We start from the raw sequence: 23801 nt of genomic DNA on the forward strand, positions 1-23801 counted from the left end.
AGCAGTCTTATAGCAGCTGAGTTAAGAAGCAGACTACTAGCAGATGAGTTAAGAAGCCGACTCCTAGCAGATGAATTAAGAAGCAGTCTTATAGCAGCTGAGTTAAGAAGCAGCCTACTAGCAGATGAGTTAAGAAGCAGACTACTAGCTGATGAATTAAGAAGCAACAGATTACTAGTTAATGAATTACGAAGCAGACTTCTAGCAGCTGAGTTAAGAAGCAGACTACTAGCAGATGAGTTAAGAAGCAGACTCCTAGCAGATGAATTAAGAAGCAGTCTTATAGCAGCTGAGTTAAGAAGCAGACTACTAGCAGATGAGTTAAGAAGCAGACTACTAGCTGATGAATTAAGAAGCAACAGATTACTAGTTAATGAATTACGAAGCAAACTACTAACTGATGAGTTAAGAAGCAGACTAATAGCTGATGAGTTATGAAGCAGACTACTAACGGATGAGTTAAGAAGCAGATTACTAGCTAATGAATTAAGAAGCAGACTTCTAGCAGCTGAGTTAAGAAGCAGACTACTAGCAGATGAGTTAAGAAGCAGACTACTAGCTAATGAATTAAGAAGCAGACTTCTAGCAGCTGAGTTAAAAAGCAGACTACTAGCAGATAAATTAAGAAGCAGACTACTAGCTGATGAGTTAAGAAGCAGACTACTAGCTGATGAGTTAAGAAGCAGACTACTAGCTAATGAATTGAGAAGCAGACTTCTAGCAGCTGAGTTAAAAAGCAGACTACTAGCTGATGAATTAAGAAGCAACAGATTACTAGCTAATGAATTAAGAAGCAGACTTCTAGCAGCAGAGTTAAGAAGCAGACTAATAGCAGATGAGTTAAGAAGCAGACTCCTAGCAGATGAATTAAGAAGCAGTCTTATAGCAGCTGAGTTAAGAAGCAGACTACTAGCAGATGAGTTAAGAAGCAGACTACTAGCTGATGAATTAAGAAGCAACAGATTGCTAGTTAATGAATTACGAAGCAAACTACTAACTGATGAGTTAAGAAGCAGACTAATAGCTGATGAGTTATGAAGCAGACTACTAATGGATGAGTTAAGAAGCAGATTACTAGCTAATGAATTAAGAAGCAGACTTCTAGCAGCTGAGTTAAAAAGCAGACTACTAGCAGATGAATTAAGAAGCAGACTACTAGCTGATGAATTAAGAAGCAACAGATTACTAGTTAATGAATTACGAAGCAGACTTCTAGCAGCTGAGTTAAGAAGCAGACTACTAGCAGATGAGTTAAGAAGCAGACTCCTAGCAGATGAATTAAGAAGCAGTCTTATAGCAGCTGAGTTAAGAAGCAGACTACTAGCAGATGAGTTAAGAAGCAGACTACTAGCTGATGAATTAAGAAGCAACAGATTACTAGTTAACGAATTACGAAGCAAACTACTAACTGATGAGTTAAGAAGCAGACTAATAGCTGATGAGTTATGAAGCAGACTACTAACGGTTGAGTTAAGAAGCAGATTACTAGCTAATGAATTAAGAAGCAGACTTCTAGCAGCTGAGTTAAGAAGCAGACTACTAGCAGATGAGTTAAGAAGCAGACTACTAGCTAATGAATTAAGAAGCAGACTTCTAGCAGCTGAGTTAAAAAGCAGACTACTAGCAGATAAATTAAGAAGCAGACTACTAGCTGATGAGTTAAGAAGCAGACTACTAGCTGATGAGTTAAGAAGCAGACTACTAGCTAATGAATTAAGAAGCAGACTTCTAGCAGCTGAGTTAAAAAGCAGACTACTAGCTGATGAATTAAGAAGCAACAGATTACTAGCTAATGAATTAAGAAGCAGACTTCTAGCAGCTGAGTTAAGAAGCAGACTACTAGCAGATGAGTTAAGAAGCAGACTCCTAGCAGATGAAATAAGAAGCAGTCTTATAGCAGCTGAGTTAAGAAGCAGACTACTAGCAGATGAGTTAAGAAGCAGACTACTAGCTGATGAATTAAGAAGGAACAGATTACTAGTTAATGAATTACGAAGCAAACTACTAACTGATGAGTTAAGAAGCAGACTAATAGCTGATGAGTTATGAAGCAGACTACTAACGGATGAGTTAAGAAGCAGATTACTAGCTAATGAATTAAGAAGCAGACTTCTAGCAGCTGAGTTAAAAAGCAGACTACTAGCAGATGAATTAAGAAGCAGACTACTAGCTGATGAGTTAAGAAGCAGACTACTAGCTGATGAGTTAAGAAGCAGACTCTAGCTAATGAGTTAAGAAGCAGACTACTAGCAGATGAGTTAAGAAGCAGACTACTAGCTGATGAATTAAGAAGCAACAGATTACTAGCTAATGAATTAAGAAGCAGACTTCTAGCAGCTGAGTTAAGAAGCAGACTACTAGCAGATGAGTTAAGAAGCAGACTCCTAGCAGATGAATTAAGAAGCAGTCTTATAGCAGCGGAGTTAAGAAGCAGACTACTAGCAGATGAGTTAAGAAGCAGACTACTAGCTGATGAATTAAGAAGCAACAGATTACTAGTTAATGAATTACGAAGCAAACTACTAACTGATGAGTTAAGAAGCAGACTAATAGCTGGTGAGTTATGAAGCAGACTACTAACGGATGATTTAAGAAGTAGATTACTAGCTAATGAATTAAGAAACAGACTTCTAGCAGCTGAGTTAAGAAGCAGACTACTAGCAGATGAGTTAAGAAGCAGACTACTAGCTAATGAATTAAGAAGTAGACTTCTAGCAGCTGAGTTAAAAAGCAGACTACTAGCAGATGAATTAAGAAGCAGACTACTAGCTGATGAGTTAAGAAGCAGACTACTAGCTAATGAATTAAGAAGCAGACTACTAGCTGATGAGTTAAGAAGCAGACTACTAGCTGATGAGTTAAGAAGCAGACTACTAGCTGATGAATTAAGAAGCAGACTACTAGCTAATGAATTAAGAAGCAGACTTCTAGCAGCTGAGTTAAGAAGCAGACTACTAGCAGATGAGTTAAGAAGCAGACTACTAGCTAATGAATTAAGAAGCAGACTTCTAGCAGCTGAGTTAAGAAGCAGACTACTAGCAGATGAGTTAAGAAGCAGACTACTAGCTAATGAATTAAGAAGCAGACTTCTAGCAGCTGAGTTAAAAAGCAGACTACTAGCAGATGAATTAAGAAGCAGACTACTAGCTGATGAGTTAAGAAGCAGACTACTAACTGATGAGTTAAGAAGCAGACTACTAGCTGATGATGTTGCAGGGATTCTGCAGATACACAGAACTATGCGCAGGAAAACAGGACCTCAGTGTATAGGGGTGTACCAGCCTACCACATTAGTACCCAAAATCGACTAGTTATAGTGTCTTATTCGTTCTCCTCCAAATATCACGAAGCTGCAAATGATTAGACAACCCATAACACAGCACTCCCGACTCTCTCAGGAATCGTGGGAGCAAGACGTACTCTTTCGCGCACTCACTCGTACTTGTCCACAAAAAGAATGTACAGAGTCATTGAAATAGTTCAAATTGTTTATTTTAACTATTTTGCTCTACAATAAAGTATACGAGCCACTAGCAGCAGCAAAATGCATACACTCATTACAGTTAGCATTGTTACAATACCATAGAGTACAGAGGGAGAAGTCATTAAATAAAGACAGTGGATAAAGGACAATGAGGCCTAACCACCCTCCACTTGACTAGAAGAAGTTTATTTTATATAAACGAAGATCTCTGGGCTTTGACAGCGGACCCCATACCTTAAAGCCTGGATGTAAGGTTTACATCATAGGAACACTGGAGCTGTGTCTTAAAACAACATGCAACCCTGTAATATCAAAGCACGAGTCTTCAGTATTGCAGCTGTGTTTAGCATGTTATGTCTAGGTACTAGGGTCTGACCAGAACAGAATAACAAGTGGCATTCTTTATCGACCTTAAACATCATGTTCAGACTAAACTCCAGAAAAGGGCAGAGAACGAGAAAAGCAGCCTGTTCTCATGTGAAAAGCACAAACAGAGTCTTGCAAAACGAAACCATGTAGTAACATGCGCAAAAGCAGCATCCTGGCAGCAAAGCACATGCTAAATTAGCAATGTCGAAAATGTCCCTAAGGGCCATATAACAGTGAACTAAGAAGCAGACTACTAGCTGATGAGTTAAGAAGCAGACTACTAGCGGATGAGTTATAAAGCAGACTACTAGTTGATGAATTAAGAAGCAGACTACTAGCTGATGAGTTACAAAGCAGATTCTAGCTGATGAGTTATGAAGCAGACTACCAGCTGACAAATTAAGAAGCAGACTACTTGCTGGTGAGTTGAGAAGCAGATTACTAGCTAATGAATTAAGAAGCAGACTGCTAGCTGATGAGTTAAGAAGCAAACTGCTAGCCGATGAATTAAGAAGCAGACTGCTAGCTGATGCATTCAGAAGCAGACTTCTAGCTGATGATTTAGGAACCAGACTACCAGCTGATGGGTTAAGAAGCCAACTGCTAGCTGATGAATTAAGAAGCAGGCTGCTAGCTGATGCATTCAAAAGAAGACTGCTAGCTGATGATTTAGGAAGCAGACTACTAGCTGATGAGTTCAGAAGCCAACTGCTAGCTGATGAATTTAGAAGCAGGCTACCGGCTGATGAGTTCAAGAAGCAGACTACTAGCTGATGAGTTAGGAAGCAGACTAGCTGATGAGTTAAGAAGCTGGCTACTAGCTGATGGATTAAGAGGCAAACTATTAGCTGATGAATTAAGAAGCAGACTGCTAGCTGATGAATTAAGAATGTGGTTACTAGCTGAAAAATATCTGTGTAAATGTTTTCATGTAAGCCCGATAGAACCACTGAATATTTTATAATTAGCTGGCCAAGGTCCCTTTGTGGCATATTGGTTGAGGCTGTTTCTAAGTGTGGGGAATGGAACAACACACTCTCTGATCCTCCCGAGATGTCGCCTCCTAGGCGCTGATCTATTACACATGCTGTGGTCTTGTCCAATGCTCTTACACTATTGGTGAGCAATATCGGAAACGCTGGCCAGCTGCACTAACACTGAGGTACCCATCACGTGGGAGGTCTGCATCCTGGGGATATATAAGAGAACTAAGGCTAACAAGGCACGCTCCAGGTTTTGGGATCTGGGCTTCATAACTGCGAAACGACTTATAACTAAAAGGTGGAAACACAAGGACCCACCAGAGATATTGCATTTGTGAAGTCTCTTGACGTCTGGCCACGGGCGGAGGGCACCACCCTGCGCAGGGAAGAGACGGTGGGACTGCACAAGTATCTCATCGCACAGGCCTGGGACGACATGCTTAAAACTCTCACACATTCTGACGTCACGCATCGAATACCCCTGCGCAAAGGGCGGGATCTATCGCTTAACGAAGTGCCCGGATGTAGGTGCCACACTGGCCCTGAGTGGCACTCTCACTGCGGATGTCAGGGTGGGTGAAGAAGTGGCGGCCCACACACTATACCAGCATGCTAATCTAGTCATAATTTATTTATTTATTTATTTTATGAAGCTTATAAAGCGCACAGCTACTCCCTTCGGGGGTGTCCCGGCGCTACAGATTACAGGCTAGAGAGAAAGAAGCTGCTTAAGAGATGGTGAACAGCCAAGTTTTCAATTTGCTTCGGAACAGAGACTCCGACTGAATGAACCTCAGGTCCAGTGGGAGGCTGTTCCAAAGTTTTGCTGTGACTACACCGAACGCTCTGCCCCCACTCCTGGCATGACGAAATCTGGGTACCACCAGGAGGCGTAGGCTGTTCGATCTCAGAGATCTGACAGATTGGGAAAGTTTAAGTCTCTTTCTCAAATATCCAGGGCCTAACCCGTTAAGGGCACGGAAGGCCAGAATCAAAGCTTTAAACTGGATGCGGCGGGCAATGGGAAGCCAGTGCAGTTTTTTCCGGTATAGAGCAACCGAGTGGCGGAAAGGAATATTGCCAATCAGTCTCGCAGCGCATTTTGTACTATTTGTAGGCGCTCAATTTGGTAGAGGGGAGCGCCCGCATAGAGACTGTTGGCATAATCTAAATGCGAAGTGATCAGGGCATGAACAATGGTCTTACGGGAATCCAGAGGGAGGTAAGGGAAAATCTTCCTGATCTTGCGTAGTTTGCCAAAGCAGGCTGATGTGACCTTATTGATTTGAGATTTGCAGGACAGTGCGTTATCAAATTGGAAGCCCAAATTTCGAGCTGTCTGGACTGGAACTGGAGGGGGATTCAGTACAGTTGGCCACCACTGAATAGCAGGCAGCGCGGTTTTCTGATTAAAAAATAATACCTCAGTTTTGTCGGTGTTCAATACAAGGTGGTTCGTGGCCATCCAGGAGCAGATATTACTGAGGCAGTGGCGAAAGTTGGTAAAACTGGTGTCAGAGTGATCTCTAAATGAAAACACAAGCTGAGTATCATCAGCATAGGAGATCACTCTGACCCCCCAAGATTCCACCACTGTAGCCAACGGGCCCAGATAGACATTGAAAAGTAGAGGGCTCAGAGCCGAGCCATGAGGCACTCCGCAAAGAAGAGGTTTACCCTCTGATTCAAAAGGTCGGAGAAAGACCTTCTGAGACCGACCTGTGAGGAAAGATCTAATCCAAGTCAGCACAGTACCTCCGTTCCCGACTGCCCTAGACGGTCCAGTAATATTTCATGAGATACAGTATCGAAAGCGGCGGATAGGTCGAGGAGAACCAACATGGCCTCCTCGCCCCTATCCACACAGTCCCGAATAGTCTCCGATACCTCTAAAAGAGCAGTTTCGGTACTATAGCCGGTTCGAAATCCAGACTGTGAGTCATGTAGCAATTGGTTGGATTCTAGATAGTCTGCCAATTGTTTCTGGGCTGCCTTTAACAGGATTTTTGTTGGGTTCGGGAGAAGAGTAATCAGACGGTAGTTACAGAATTGTGAGGGATCCGCATCAGTTTTTTTCAAGATCGGGACTAGCATTGCCTGTTTCCATGCCGTGGGGAATTTACCCGAACGTAACGAGGAATTCCAAATGGAAAGGAGAGGGCTTATCAATACAGGGGCAAGATTGCCCATCATCTTAGCAGGAGCTGGATCAAGCGGCGATCCTGATTTGCATTGGATAAGTAGATTAGTGGCAATCTCAGGAGTAAGCTCTTTGCACCCGGAAAGCACACTACACACCAGATAAATACACACTCGATCATTTGATGTCTCTCTTGTTTTGGTTTATTATTTGTTGTTGTTCAATGCAGTTGACTTGTTGTAGACAGATGATATCTAATGGCTGGATTCGACGCTTGCATGTATGTTGCTCCATTTGATTATGAAAAAGGCTTAGATGCAATTCAGGAGCTGAGTTCAAATATGAGTGCCCTTGGCCTATCAACATTGATGTTTTCACGCACTGTCGTTCGCAACTATGAGGAGGCATACTACACACCTTGACTCTGACTCCCGCTTGGAGATGGCAGACTGTGCAACTTACAAATGCATGAGTAACCTTACATTATGATCACAAATGGACACTGCATTTGTGAGCAGGAAATGCCCCGATCTATGTACACTGTGTTATAGAAAAAGTGATGTTATCGCCAGGGTGTACTGCATTGATGTTTGTGAATTGTTGCATCAGAAATAATTAAAAGCAATAAAGATATTTTTTTTAAAACGCACTCTCTGATCCTATGGCTGTTTGAGAGTTGAATTTCCACCCAGTCCCTGAATCAAACATGAAAAATGCCCTCTGGGGCGATAGTGAGCACAGTCACTAAGAGGTACACTCCCTGCCCCTCGTGTTCCCTCCTCAGAGATAACAAGGCTGCCAATGCAGATGGAGTGGGTTTGGGCACCAACTTTTCTCCAAGTGGTAGTTTAAAGCTCAATCAACCCCCACCTCCCCACAGCCCATAAGGTCATACGTGAAGAACTAACAAGTCAGGTGGTGTTTGGTGTCCAAATCTGGGGGAATAATGTCCAGGTTTATTGTCTGGTTCTAGATGCCACTTTTGAGTTTGAATTGAGTTTTGGGTTATGAAACCAGATTGGAGGCTACTCAGACACGGGTGACCAAATCAGCAATTATTTGAACTGCAAGGCCTGTGAAAAGAGTTTATAGTATGTATTTTCTGATGAAAGGGACCAATGTGGGCGATGATGCAGACTTTTAATTCCCTAAACAAACCTCAACTCCTTAAGCTAGAAGACACAACATAAGGTTAGAGGATGCTGGGTGGTGGGTGTCACAAATGACATACACTTTTTCAATGAGAGGGTGGTGTATGGGTGGCACAGACTAGGAAGGGACAGCAGATGTCCAAGGGATTGGTGACAACCTGCATTAATGACCTTGCACTATCATCCTGTAGGCTACTAGCTGCAGCTGGAGCTGTACCAGGGAGCTGTTGGCCACCGGCTCACAGGATGGCACGATCAACGTGTGGCGCGTGACCAGCAGCAGTGCAGAGCTCATTTCTACCCTCACCTTCCCCAGCAGGTACAGTACACGCCGTCTGTCGCAAACACCACGTCACAGACATCAGTTGCTTTACTCTTTCCTGTGCTGTCATATGTGCATTCCTTGTTACAAAACTATAAATCCTTTCTAAGAGAATGTATTAACATATGTTTGCTTTGAATCTGAAGCTTCTTTTTGCAGGCTTTCACATCATGTTTGGTCACACTCACAGTGCTCGGCTTGGTTCTGCTGTCATTCAGGCATGGCAAGGTCTAAAAGTTTGACTAACAGGGAACCCAATTGAATGCTCTCACCTGATATGCATTTGATGTTGCAAATTCCTATATGATTGAAGACTGTTTGCGATGACATTTTTTTGGGAGATAGGAGGCTTGGACAAGGGCGGATCACGTGTGATAGTGATTCAGAGCTGCAGCCGCAGATTCGACAGTATCGCCATTTAAAGGCATTCAGAGGTTTTCATCTAGCCTCAAACTCTGCTATTGAAAGGAGTTAGAAACCAAATTTTAGGAATATTCCTCTGATTGATGATTCTAAGCATTTCACTAGGCAAGAAAGAGGTGTTAATATGAAAAAAGTGGAAAGGCTGTTTTTTCTCCCTTTTTCAACCTTATTATCTGATCAATGTTCTCTCTGTAATTTGATGCCTCAACTGCCTCTTTTTTTTTAAAGCCTTAAATTCAAAGCAGTTGTCCCAGTCTTTAGTTTTTAAAGATCCTTGTACACAGGAGCACAAATGTTGATATTAGTGTAGGTTTAGGATGTGGCCCCTACAGCCGCTGGCCTGGCAAGATGGCCAAAGCGACGAGTTAGTCCTGGACTCTGGGCTCTCATCCGGAATCCTGCATTATCCTAAGAGTCTACAACGCCATCTCCTCCTGAAAGTAAAGCAGATCGTGCCCGGGGGTGAGATACTCCGAAGAGCTTGGTACTACTGATTGGGAGCGGGCTACGCTGAAATACTTGCAAAAATAACAGATGATGGACGGAATGTTGAAAAAATCAAATATTCACCCCCAGTAACAGATCTAGGTTAAATTGATAGTTTTTTGTTCGCCACATCATTTCAGTTTGGACCCAGACATATACAAATCAGTCTTGACCCTGCTCCACATAGGAACAGTCCAGCCTATACTGACAGGCCAGGGCCCACCTGGACCAGAAATAAGCATCCTGGGACCGGTTTGGGGGTATCACTACTCATCAGCCAGGCTAGCTTAAACCAAGTGGTAAAGTGAGCAAGGGACTCACGTCTGGGCATACCCGTCCCACTTAGGGCGACAAATGCAAAACGAACAGATGATGGACGAAATGCTAAACAAATCAATCATTCACCCTCAGTCACAGATCTGGGTTAAATCCCGTGTCTTTTGCTGGCCAGACATTCCAGTTTGGACCAAGCCATAAGCAAATAAGTCTTATTTAAAAAAAATCTTTTTATTTGCATACAAACCAAAAAGAATCATGGTAACATTTTGGAACAAGCGTGGTGGTAAAACTAGAGGCACACAGTGGTAGAGTCTCAATCTATCTCTCAAGCATCCATATCCTCCATACCTCCCCAGCAAAGATGTCCATCCATTCCTGATCCCAAGCATTTCAAGGGACATTCACAACAGGAATACACAGTTGCCCGTGATAGGCATTCTATTTCCCCCATACCTTGGTCCATTTGTTCAGACAACCCCTGCGTTCATAGACGGCCTTCTCCACCTGCCTACACCAGTCCATGTCCCTCCCCCAGTCTCTCAATTGCAGTGTTGCATCAGCTCCCCAAAATCTATGTTGAATTGAATCACCATTAGCCCCAGTGTAAACCAAAGGCAGTTCATGCGGGTAAGATCAATTTCACCGCAAATGTTTAGGAGGCATCACTTTGCTGACGGCTACATTTCACTTGCACAGACACTATTAAGGTAGTCAACTTCTGCAATTCAAAACCTCTGGAGCACTGGGCAACTCCATACCATATGATAAAACGTATCCTCTTGTCCACATTTCTTGGGGCATAGTGCCATGGCAGTAATACCCATTTTCACCAATGTTGTAGCTGCATAATAACATCTATGGAGGATCTTAAGCTGTATAAAATGAAATTGTGAGAATACAGCCACCGCTCGAGGATACACCAAGGCCTTGGGCCATTCATCACCCTCTAAACCACCCAGGTCCCACTCCCAGGCCTCTCGCATTCGGGTCCTGGTGTCAGGGGAATTGTGTAACAGCTTCCGGTGGGTACGCAAAATCGTCTTTTTGGCTAGTTAGGCATCTAGCAGCCTATTCGCCTTCCCCTTGGAAGCACCTTATGCAAGACATGAAAGATTTGCAGATACCTGTGGGTGCCATTTCGTATTCGTTTTTCATACTTCCCTATTTCTCCACAAGTCACCCAGGATGCCTAGACGCACGGTGTCCCACAAGGGGGTGACCTGCATGATCTTACCCCCACCAGCCCATAGCCACCAGTGCTGTGTACCACAGAAAAATTGTGATGGCCATAGGGTTGAAGAGGGATGTGTGGTGCACTGCTCCATAGATGGCACACAGGTAGTCTACAGGCTGCATGTTTCTCCTATCTATCCTATTGGCAAGTCCCTCCTCTATGGGGTGAGCCCAGTGATTAACAACGATTAGTTGTGACGGACAATAGCATTTCAGGGCATAAGGGAAGGCTATCCCACCATCGTACCAACTCAGCAAAGAAAGAGCCAAGGTTCTCCAGTGTTGCTCATCTCTCTGCAAGCGTTTAAGTGGTGGCTCAAGGTTCTGGATGTAAAAGGCAGTGGGATTTCTGGTGATAAGGATGTTCAGGTAGCAAAACCCCCATAACTACCCTGGCCTCGCAGTTGTCAGGCAAACTCGGGGTCACCCGGTGAAGGACATAGCTCAGGGACTTTTTCCAGTAAATTGTGTAGCTAATGTATTTACAATAAAATGCAAATACATGTATTACCCTGTCGAGCATGGAGGATGGATCGGCTATGTAAAGAAGGATGGCATCTGCATAAAGGGAGATTCTATCCTTCTAGTCTGCAGTCCATCTCAGTCCTCTGATCAAGAAATCACTTTGGACCCAGACCGCCATTGGCTCCAGAAATAAAGCGAAAATGAGGGGAGAGAGTGGGTATCTCTGCCTTGTGCTCCGTCGATGGGGAAATACCGCTGACGCACCTCAATTTGCCACTATCTGGGCAAGGGGGTCCAAATATAGAAGTCGGATCCAGGGGACGAATGGGGGCCAAATGCCAACTTTTCTAAAACCACATACATGAAGGGCCATTCCACTCTATCCAAAGACATCTGTGCATCAAGAGACAGCATGGGCGCATCCTCACGGAATTCTGATGCACGTCCCAGTACTCCATGCAGCCATCACAGGTTGAGTGCTTTGTTTCTTCCTGGCATAAAACCGGAATGATCCGGGTGGATTATATGCAAGTCAGTCTTGAACCTGCTCTTTATGGGAACAGTCCAGCCCGAACTGCAGGCTAGGTCCTCCCTGGACCAGAAACAGGCATCCTAGGACCGGCTTAAGGTTATCAACCTTTATCAGCCAGGCTAGCTTGAATCCGGTGGCATGGCGAGCACAGGACCTACGTCTGGGCATACCCTTCACACTTAAGGCAACAAATGGCAAACATGTTGGCGGACAACCTAATGCGCCGGATAGTGACCTGGCTGGTCTGGTGGCTAAGGTCGTGATGGGGCATGCCACTCCCTGCTGTCTGGGACAGTTAGAGGGAACCTATAGCCTCTTATTGTGGATAGCTGGGGAATTGATACCCAACCATGTAGAAACTGCCATGGTGGTGACTGTACCTCAGTGGGTACCCTGGTGGATCCTCGGGCACAGGCTGGCTTGCTGCCAGATTACACGAGACCCAATTACACAGGAAACCAGTGCTTGTGGTGGTGAGAATGCCTCACTGGGGAGCTAACCTGAAAACACCTGGGCAATTGAGAAGTGTTGGGCTACCTCCTACTGAGGGACATCAAAAGGTCTCACATTGGATAAGGGCAGGAAATCTATAGCCTCCCACGAGACCAAGATCGACTTAATGCTGGGGTAGTGAAATCTTGCACTAGTGCAATGATGACTGGGGTGATGGGGCGACCATGGACTCGGCCCTGCTGCCCATGGGGGACCAGATTTTACAAGGAATCAACCAAACAAGAGGGGTGCTGGAAACAAATATAGATACTGTTTCTGTGGAAGTGGTGCTGCTGCGTGAAGATTTACGTAAAAAAGCTAGAAGACCACGGAACTGGAAACAATGGTGGAAGGGCTAAATGCGGACACAACGGAGATCAGGCCTAGCCTCGACACACTTCACAGATGCGGGTTAGAGACTGGAACTACTACTCAAAGATGGGGATGGTAGGTCCTGCTGCAATAACTTGCACTTTGCTGGCTTGCCTGAGCCTGCAGAAGCATGGAAACTTGATTAGTTTATTCAGATTTGGATCAAGACCACATTGTGCCCGATGGATCTTTACCAATGGTTTGCTATTGGGATCACAGAAGGCATTGATAGGAGGAAGACCTCGCTATCTGCTGGACCCCTGTGTCTGCCAAAGCTCTTGATGTTATCTGCACGGAACACACTGCCTGTTGTCTCGGGGTCTGAGAGACTGTACTAGACCGAGAGGGTAGACTTTTCTATATTGCTCCCTGAGTACCCCACCATATACAGCCGTGAAGGTGACACTTACGTGGAACAATCTCCCCACAGTTATGGGCGGACGCCTGACAGATAATATTCTCCCCTGCACATTTGCATGACATAGTACATTCATTTTGAAGTTTTACGTTGCATTTTATTTATAGTCCACAGCCCTTCCAGGACAGTTTTGGCTGGGGCAAATTGGGAAACACAAGTTTGAATGTTGTCATATTGTATCCCTTGGTGGAGGGAGGGGTGTTGAAATCCAGCCATGGTTTATTACGCTACTATCATCATTGCATGAGATGAGGGAAGACAGAACTTTCTTACAGTAATCTACAGCAGGGGTTCTTAAACTTTTGACTATTGTAGACGCCCATTTAATCATCCAAAGAGCCGCTCTCAGGTGGATCGCCTAGTTCCTCAGTGGAAGAATGCAAAGAAGTTGCCTTCCCCTTTCACCTTCGAACCCAAGTAAATCATATATGGAGAACCCCAAGATCTGCGCTCACCCCCACCCTCTTCCACACTTATATGACACATCTAGTCAGTGTTGTCAAAACCGATGGGCTCAACCTCATTTCCTATGCCGATGACACAAAACTCATCCTCTCCCACTCTGTAGACACCACCAACATCAGCTTCCTCAACTGCATGGCAGGCATCATCAACTGAGCGAAGGAAAACTGCCTGAAACTCAGCTAAGATCAGACAGAGGTACTGATCTTCAGAAACAAATTCTCTCCATGGGGCACATATTGGTGGCCCTCTGAACTTGGACCTACTCATACTCCCACTGTCCACTCTAGAAACCCAGGCATCATCCTGGAAAACAAGCTAACCATGACGACTCTGTCTCCTCCTCCTGCTTCTTCATCCTTTGCATGCTTTGTAAGATATTCAAATGGAGACACACCATCACCAAACCCGTGTCTCCAGCCATCTGGACTACAGCAACACTCTATACGTTAGGATTGCAGCACACCTCCTCAGATAATTAAAGACCATCCAAAATGCCATAGCCAGACTCGTCCTGGGTCTTCCTAGATGAACCCACATCACCCTCTGGGAACTTCACTTTCTCCTGGGACAGAAAATATCCCAGTTCAAGCTACTGACTCATGCATACAAGGCCATGCACAACCACGGACCAGCCTACTTGAACCATTGCCTGAACTTCCATCAGCCCACCAGACACCTCAGCTCCAGTTCCCTCTCTCTAACCCTCACCCACACGCATCTGACGTAGAAGATGCGAAGGTTGCATCTTCTCTTCCCTAGCAGAGAAGACATGGAATGAGCTACCCTTTCATCTCCATACAAATAGGCAAAAGATAATATATAGACCACAATGGGCTACTATATAGTTCTCATTCCCTTGTCCAGCTGGACAGGGAATATTTATTTGTTTGATAAGTTTGTACAGTATAGAGATAAAACAAGTAACCAAAGCAGTAGGGGTTACAGTGGGGCACAGTCCTGTGCCGTACGTGAGAAAAAAGTGAGGAGGACAGTAATTGCAAGAGATATCAGGCAAACATAGAGAGCTTACAGGTCACTGACATAAATTTAAATTAACAGTGTATCCTGGAGTGAGTCAGCCATACAGTAATATATTAAGTTAATAAGTATGGGTCACTCTTAGAGGAGTCGACGTTTCGATCCCAAGCTCGGTTGTTAGGGGATCATCTTCAGGACTTTCAAAATTTACTTTTGCCTGAATAAACCCTTTATCATGCAAACGCCGAGACGTGGTCTGTAATTGAGGTTTAGTCTTAGTAGATTTCCTCACTGTCTGGAATGCCTCCCGTTGCCCATGTTGAGGTTTTTCTCAGATATGGAGGCTTGTATCTTGCGCAGCAGGGATCAGGCTCGCGTCAGGTTTAACACAGTGCTATATGCAATCGTGGCTTTTCATTCGGTCTGCACGTGTAGTCAGGAATGCTATCCTGTATTGGCACGTTTTCAGAGGAGCTTGCGCTGGGGATCTCAATGGGTTTCAGTTGTCAGGCGTCTGGATGACTGGCCGATGTCGCGTTGCAGTTTGCTGGATCGCTGAGCGATCCAGCAAACTGCAACGCGACATCGGCTTATCAACAGCCTCGCCAACCTCAAGCGGACCAGTCATCCTCTGGCGCTAATAAAGATTACCTGTACCATTGCCAACGCTGCAATTGAATTGCTTCAATCAGAAGAATTCATGATGCGCTAAACTCTTTGAACTGGCAGCGACCGAGACGGCCAACTTGCTTAACATAGACTCGAATTTCGAGATCCAACGGTAACACGAGATCGAACGTTGTGTGTGAACCAGACGCCTGACAACTGAAACTGCCTATTTGTATCCCTATATGCTAAGGACCACTTGTTCCCCTCAAAATATTTGATACCCATGGTCCTGAGCCATTAACTGGGTTCCCCTTGTCTATTCTCAAAAAACCCTTTCATCTCCAGACATCCTAATTTCTCCCAGAGTTATTTGAGGGCCCAGCAGACTTGGCTAATCATCTGGACCCTCCCAGAGCCTGAATGCCCTCACAGGTGACAAGCCACATTCTACAAATCGACTGATTGATGATTGATTGATTGATAGCATAAAGCAGTCAGTTAGCCTAGTCAGACGTTACCAGTCTCCCTCTTTCTATTATACATGAAGACCTGGGGATACTTCAAGAAGTAGTGTTGAGCCTTGTTAGTGCCCCTTTTTGAGCCCTAATCTCAAAATGTGCCTTGGCATGCACTAGACAGCACTAAACAGAAAATACACCTTGGAAGCCTGGGAAAATGCTAATGAATACACACAACAAATTAGTTAGGGAAGCTACAATATTTTGTACATTTTAAGATACTTTTCAACTGGCACTGGACATTCCATCCGTGGTACCATTGGCTCTGAGGTACCTGTGCCGCTCGCTGACTGAGCTTTTGTGCTGTTGGAGGGAGAGTAACCTCATCGGACCTTGCCGCTTCCCTGTGGGTCCTTGCTGCTGGTGTCTTTGCGGGACGAATTGCCAGAGAGTGCTTGGCGGACGAGGCTGTGGGGGACTGCGAGGACCAGCATTCTTTGCTGCTGACTCCAGCTGGTACTCTTCCCCTAATGAGCCCCGCCCATTTGTTCTATTTTAGTAGGCCCCTCCCATGCAACGCAGGACGCGCGCGGGTGTGCGTCGGGCGAAGCCCGGGCCAAGGGCGGGCCCGTTGTAGCCCGTTCGAGACCGGCAGAGACCGGACTGGGCCATACCCCTTGGCTCATCACCACCGTAACGTCGATGAGGTAAGGAGATCTACAAGTGTAAGACTCTACTCCTAGGTAGCAGCATTTGGTCGAGATGGCTGGCCGCGAGCTGAGAAGTAAGACTATATCTTCGGCTGCTAATGCAGTGGGAACATTTTTTTGGAATGCTAGATGGAGGCCTTTTGGAGGAGGATGCGCGCTGGGCAATACCGCCATTGCAGGCTCCATATCCTAGGCCATGGACCCCACTTGCAGTCCAAATTACGTCCTTAACACTTAGGCACTCCATTAGGGCATGCAATGCGCGAGCTAAATCAGACCTTCCTCCAAAATGCACCTTTAGTAAAGAAGGCCATGAGTCTCGTTTGGACTACATATTCATGGAAACCCGATGCTGGGCCACAATAAGAGATTTCTTTGTAATTCCACAAAATGATAGCGAGAATAATGCCCTAATCTTAAAAATCATAATGCCTGGTGTCGTAGGGGAGATTTTGGACGCCAGTAGTGTTCCGGACCCGAGAATGCTCCTAACCAATGCTAGGAGAAGAATAAAGTGGGCAAAAATAGTGGAAAGACCTGAGCGACTTTCAGAGCTTTATGCTCTAATCCTCCCTACTCTAGAGGAGACCGTTGCAGTAATACATGATGAACACAATGCTGAAACTTTTTGCAAGCTAGCGACCCTACATGAACAGCTAATACATAGATTGTCAGATGTGTTTTATCCTTGTACCGCCAAACGCTCAGCAAACGGCACCAGGGTGACATGGTATAACTCTGCCTCTAGAAGAGCAAAGGCCGAACTCGTCTCTGCGATAAAACTCAAGGCTGCTAAGCTAGTAGTACGAACCCGGAGAGATAATTATAGGCGCACAATGAAATACGCAAGAGAGGAATGGGACCACGACAATTGGACCGGCCTATCCAATGCGCTGGCAGCTAGAGACCTACGCAAATTCTGGTCCATTGTGAATACAGGCTCGGTAGAGCCAGCTGTGGTAGTGGAGGCAAATATAGCTGAAAGTGTTCGGGAGGAGCACTTCCGAACCCTCTATTCAGTAGGATCCACCAACTTGGAGGGAGACTTAGGAGTGGCGATGCCGGTCCAAACATGGGACCTAGATGTAACTGACTTCTCGGTGAAGGAATCACCAAACTTGCAGCGGGAAAAGCACCTGGGCTGGATAAGCTACCAGGTGATCATTTTAAACATCAACCCGCAGTATGGGCCCCATACCTCTCAGTTATTTATGACGCAGTCCTGAGAGGGATGCCAATACCAGGTACTTGGCTGGGTGCAGAGATTGTCCCTATCCTCTGCTCCCAGCCAACTACAGGCCGATCAGCTTGATCGATGTTCCCCAAAAGATCTTTGGTAGGTTAGTATTGGACCGTCTCCAGGACTGGATGGAGGAAAACTCTATAATAAGCCCCTACCAGGCTGGTTTTAGAAATAAAATATCTTCAATGGACCAGATCCTCCGGCTGCATATGTTGTTTTGGAAGTCTGTTATGATTGAGGGGGGCAGCCTTTACACAATTTTCGTGGATTTGCGTGCAGCCTTTGACTTGGTCCCAAGACGCAAGTTATGGGCTGTACTTACCGAATTGGGCATTCCCCATCAAATCTTGCACATTCTGGTACGGCTTCACCAAGACAACTTCGCACGGGTTAGGTGTGGAAGAAATGGTCTTTTATCAGCAAAATTCCCCGTTGACAGAGGGGTGCAACAGGGTTGCGTTCTAGCGCCTACCCTGTTCTGCCTTTATGTCAACGGGGTAATTTCCCACTTAAATGGGATTCAAAACATTGATGCTCCCAAACTAGCCAGCAGCAGGGTGCCTGCGATAATGTTCGCAGACGACACCCTGCTGCTTTCTAAATCACCAATGGGGATACAGAAGGTTTTGGACGGTTTTGTTGGGTTTTGTGAGGAAATGGGTATAGAAATCAACGCTGAGAAAACTAAATTTATGATTTTTAATCCCCCTGCATCCACAAGACCGAACCCCCTAATAGGTTCAATCAGATTGGAAAGAGTCCATGTCTTTGATTATTTAGGGGTAACCCTTAATGAAAATATGACATGGGTTCCGCACCAAATCAAGGCCCAACTTAGGCAGTCCCAGCTTATAGGGGGTACCCTAAAATTCTCCAATACCTCCACAATAAAACCTATACGACCAGTTGTGGAGATTTATAAAACACAAGTGAGAGGGGCTGTTACCTATGGGGGTGAACTCTGGGGCCAGGTCTGTAAACCCGAGATTGTTAGTACAGAAAATAAGTTCCTTAGGCAACTGCCGACGCTGCCCCCTAGTACCCCATTGCTACCCATTAGACTGTGGGACAATTTTTGTTTACAATATATCTCCCCTGTCCCAAAGTTGACAGAGAAGGGGGCCTCCTTTTACTTTCTTTGATCTGTACCCATTAGGCTTGACATGGGACTTTGTCCAATAGATGAGGTCGTGGACCTGAAGCCGCTAGCGTTTTGGCGGAGATTATGGAGCACCCCGGAGCTCGCTGCCTATAGACAGGAATTGGCGGAAATTTTAAGGTTACCAAATATGTCGAAAATCATGTGGCTTGTATACATTAAAAATGAATTTATTTAGCTAGGGCTCCCTCAAATGTGGCACATTCCAGAAATCGCCTGCCCTAGGACTTCAAGAAAAAGTCTTTCAAAACTTTTTTATGAAACTAGATTAACTGCCTCCATACATAGTGTACATACCGGCACTCTAACAGACTTATTTTTAAAGGAAAAGGATTCTTATCACCTTGAAATTGTCTTGGATTACATCTTCCCTGTTTTTACAAGGAAGTTGTACTTGCAGTGGAGGAATGGTACATTACCAATCAGAGCTTTTACATGTAATTGGTCTGCAGCTGCATTGAAAAATTGTCCTAATTGCAGCTGCGACCTGGAAAATGAAATACACATTATGTTTTTTTGCCCTGCTTATCGGAAATCGAGGAGGCACTGGTTAGTTCCCCTATGTAAAAACATGCGAATTACACACTGCATGCAAGCCTATCGCATACTTAAAACTGATTTGTCATCTGCAGTGGTTTTCTGTGTGGCAAAATTTCTTGCGGCGATTTGGCTTAAACGAAGAGGTGTGCTGAGGGCGTGGCTTAGCTAGCCACGATGGCGGCTGTGTCCTGCTGAGGCTCCGCGATCGGGCTAGCATCTTGCCCAATTCCCGAGATCGCCGGGAGCCTCAACTCGCCCAAGAAAGCGCCTGTGATGCCCCTGAGCACTGGGGCGTCCATCGACGGACCCGGAACTGCTGCGGACGGACGGCACGAGCCGGACTGCCACCTGCCGGAGCCGAGTGGCGCCAACCCCTGAAAATGGCGGACGCAGCTCTGGCTTGAGAGAGAGCGAGCCACTGAGAGAAGGCTCCCTAACAGGCGGCCCCGGCGAGCGCAATCGAACGACAGCTGCGGAGGAGCCTGCGGAGGTGAGGAGACCAACCCACCGGGGGGGCGCACCGGACGGCGCCGTCCTCTGCTCAGCGCCCCGATACCCAAGATGGCGGACGCCACACAAGGGCTCCGGTGTCACGGAGCTGTCTCCCCGCCGGGACCCTAACCGATCACCAGCCTTGACCAGCCTGCCGCCGCGGATCGCGGGGGGCCGACGAGCGGATCCCCCACACGAGCGGGACACTGCAGAAGCCCGCTACCCACGCCGAGGGCGGTGAGTGCGGATCTTTCCTCTCCTCTCCCAAAGAGCTCGACACCGGCGCCCTGGGGGGGCCCCCTCCTCCCTCGGGACCCCATAGGAGACCATAGAATACGCCGCTGCCTACCTGGGGGACCCAGAGTGCGGCCACCGCCACATATCGCCAGCTGAACCCGGGTGCCTGACCCTAAAATGGCGCTCATGAAAGTCTGACGCAGCAGCATAACGTTCGTGCTAGAGAGAGCACCGGGGACCACGAGGAGCTCCAACAGCGGGATCGGCCCTCAGAGGTACGCACCGGCCCGCGCCCTTTCCCTCACCACGACCTCTCTCGCTCCAGCGCCTGAGTGCGCGAAGTGGCGGCCGCTGCACCGGGGCTCCGAGGGAGCTGACCCTGACAACGTACTGGGGGCCTGATTCCCACCACCTGACCTCTGGCCCCCCCAGCCAATGCTGACACTGAACTCCCACCACCTGGCCTCTGACCCTCCCGGCCACCACTGACGCAGCGCCATACACCAGGAGGGGCCCACGGGGCCTTTTTGACACCGGATCCACCGGCCCCGATGACCTCGGACCGCCTCTGACACCCTGAACCAGAAGACGCTCCCTGAGACGAGGAGGGGCCGTCCCGGAGCCTGGGGAGACTGGAGTGACCGGCTGCCATTGACCTTGCCCGTAGCCCAGCTGCGTCGGCCTGCTGTACCCGGAGTGCACGGCGGCCCGGTAGCCCGCTTACCGACAGCTATGGGGAAAACAAAAGCCTCGCTGATGACGGCTGTCCCTGAAACGGCCGTCGAAAAGATGCCGCACACAAGGACGTGGACGCAAGCCAATGCATCGCAAACAGACCCCACGCTAACGGCGAAACTGGACCAGGTGTTGGCAGCGATCGAAATGTCTCGTCTCTCCATGGAAGAAAGATTAGGCGCCCTGACGACGGACATTGGCTTGATCCGCGACGATCATCGTAAGCTGGCGGACAGGGTGAAGGAAGGAGAGCGAGCTGTGACCGAGTTGCAACCCGTGGTGAAGATGCAGGAGGAAGACATGAGAGAGATACTACGCCGAGTGGAAGCCCTGGAAGAACGCACGGTGGACTTGGAAGGACGCTCGAGAAGGTGTAATATCCGCGTTCTGGGCCTGCCGGAAGGGATTGAAAATTCGGATCCTCTGACCTATATGGAATCCTGGACTAGATCGTTCACCCCGGAGAGCGAGCGTTCACCGTACTTCTCCATCGAAAGGGCCCACAGAGTCCCAGCCCGGGCACCCAAACCCGGCCTCCCCCCACGACCCATGCTGGCTAAATTCTTGCACTTCCGTGATCGAGATGCGGTGCTCCGTGCGGCCCGGACAGCGGGCCCCCTGCAAGTGGAGGATCAACATGTTATGGTGTTCCCTGACTACGCCCGGGAGGTCCAGCAGCGGCGATCCACCTTTCTGGAAATCAAACGACGCCTCCGTGCCAACGATCTACAGTACTCCCTGCTGTTCCCAGCCCGCCTTAAAGTGCTCCACAACGGGAAAGCCCTTTTCTTCACCACGGCGGCGGAAGCACAAGACTGGACTGAACTCCACTGTCCACTGCTCCCTAAGCCTGGCCCCCAGAAGACCCGCAACAACGACTTCAGGAGGTCTAGACGACGGGGCGTGAGCCGTGCCCGATCTAGCCGCCCCAAAAGCCAGGGGTCCTCCCCCACGGGGTCACCCGACCTCACGCAAATCATGCAAGAACGACGAGACGCCCTACGAGCGGTGACCGAACTACACAGGTCACCACCAGCATCAGACCTGGAACGTCAACCACACCTGTTCACTCCGGAGAAAGACCGAGACAGCGATGGAACGATGTCAGGATTTGGCCCAATCTCTTCCCCCCTCCTGGCGGCACCTGCACTGGACGCTACCCTGGCCAGCCAATCTAACACCTCGTCCTGAACATTGAACTATTGATTGCCGTATCCTTCCAATGGTTGCCCGCTGTCTTGCGCGACGTCTAGGAGCCTAGACTGTTCTGTCTAATTACTGTGTGTGCTACCGAGCGATAGTCTCTTCTCCTACAGGAGCCCGGCCCGCGCACAGGTCCAGCAGCGACACATGCTGCCACCCCCGCATTTACTTGTTGTATTTCTCCCCTAGTGGGACACTAGTTTGGATATGCCACCTCCGGTGCTATATCCTCAGTATTGGGACTGTTGCCCACCCAAGGTTTTATCTGTTGTTTTTCCCCTTAGTCCCTCCCCTACGATTGTGGAAGCTTGGCGCGCAGGAACACACATGACACAGACATGCTGGCGACTTTCGGGTACTCTAGGGGGGCCCCCACCCTCACCGCGACACCCTACGAATGGCAGTCCCACGCTCAGACATTAACGTCCTCACACTGAACGTGCGGGGCCTACACACACCCAGCAAACGTTACTCCGTTTATGCCTACATTAGACGCATGTCAGCCAATATCGCACTACTACAAGAGACACACATAAACGCTACTGAACTCACTCGCCTACAGTCTAAATGGCGAGGGACCTTCTGTGCCACACAATACTCGGCGTTTGCACGCGGCGCGTTAATTTGGGTTAGGCCGGGCACTCCCTTCCGGGTGCTTCGGCGGGTGGTGGACAAAGAAGGCAGGTATGCGTTGCTAGAGGGAATTCTGGACGGGCAGGGAATACTCCTTGGCAGCATTTACGCTCCTAACGTGGACCAGGATAAATTCTGGGACCACCTCACGGGCGTCCTGGCCCAATTCACTTCGGTCCCATGGGTACTAGGAGGCGACTTTAACTGCACGCTGGACCCCACCCTAGACCGCTCCCATCCCCCTCCCGCACATTCCCCGGCTCCCCGGCAGGCAGAACTCTTTAGGACATGGGTTACACACTGGGCGCTCACTGACGCATGGCGACACCTACACCCACTGGCTCGCATATACTCCTTCCACTCGATCCCCCACAACCTTCGGGTCCGCCTAGACCGCTTCCTCTGTTCTACGTCAATTCTCCCTAAGATCACTTCTTCGGAATACCTAGGCCGGATCCTCTCGGACCATGACGCCCACATTATACGCCTAACCTGGCGCCCCCCCCACCCACCGGTCCCCACCTGGCGCCTCCCTACGGATTGCCTAACCGACCCAGTCTTCAGAGACACACACAAAACCAGCGTACAGGACTACTTCACACATAATGCGAACACGGCGTCGTCGGTGCTAGTGGAGTGGGACGCGTTTAAAGTGGTGGCCAGGGGAGAATGCATCAAGCAGGTGGTTGGGGTACGCCGCACCTTGGAGCGGACACTCCTAACCTCGGAGCAGGCTCTAGCTGCGCTCACTAAGCGACCTGACGACTCGGAGGAACACGCTGTACTCACGGCCGAGGCTAAGACGGAATACCGAACCGCCTGCGCTGACCTCCGGAAGTACAATTTTAGGGCCTACGCCTCCAGAGTGCATAAGGACAGGGACAAAGCAGGGGCATTGCTAGCCTGGATGGCGAGACAGGACACCGAAATCAAACCCATCACGGATATTATCAACCCGGACGGTGTGCTGGTGCGCTCGCAGGCCGAGATCCTTCTGGCGTTCCAACGTCATTATGCACAGGTGTACGAGGCCCCAACCCAGCCCTCCCAGCCCTCCGTGGACGATTTTCTGGACCCCCTGACCTTACCCACAATATCGGACATTGACAAGCGTTCCCTCGACGCCAAGATTGTCCCGTCCGACATCACCCAGGCGATACGGGCCATGTCCCGCAATAAAGCGCCGGGAT

General features: G+C 47.9%; 1 protein-coding gene across 1 annotated transcript in view; it reads left to right on the plus strand.

The window, feature by feature from the left end:
- The window catches only part of LOC147725878 (putative E3 ubiquitin-protein ligase HERC1), a 1064842-nt gene that overhangs the window by 718204 nt on the left and 322837 nt on the right, over window positions 1–23801 (plus strand). Inside the window, exon 46 of the mRNA XM_086963380.1 lies at window positions 8319–8446. Coding sequence (XP_086819506.1) covers window positions 8319–8446 — 128 coding nt within the window. The remainder of the gene's footprint in view (window positions 1–8318; window positions 8447–23801) is intronic.

This window comes from Lissotriton vulgaris, chromosome 3_1 (assembly GCF_964263255.1).
Source record: "Lissotriton vulgaris chromosome 3_1, aLisVul1.2, whole genome shotgun sequence".
Taxonomy (NCBI): Eukaryota; Metazoa; Chordata; class Amphibia; order Caudata; family Salamandridae; genus Lissotriton; species Lissotriton vulgaris.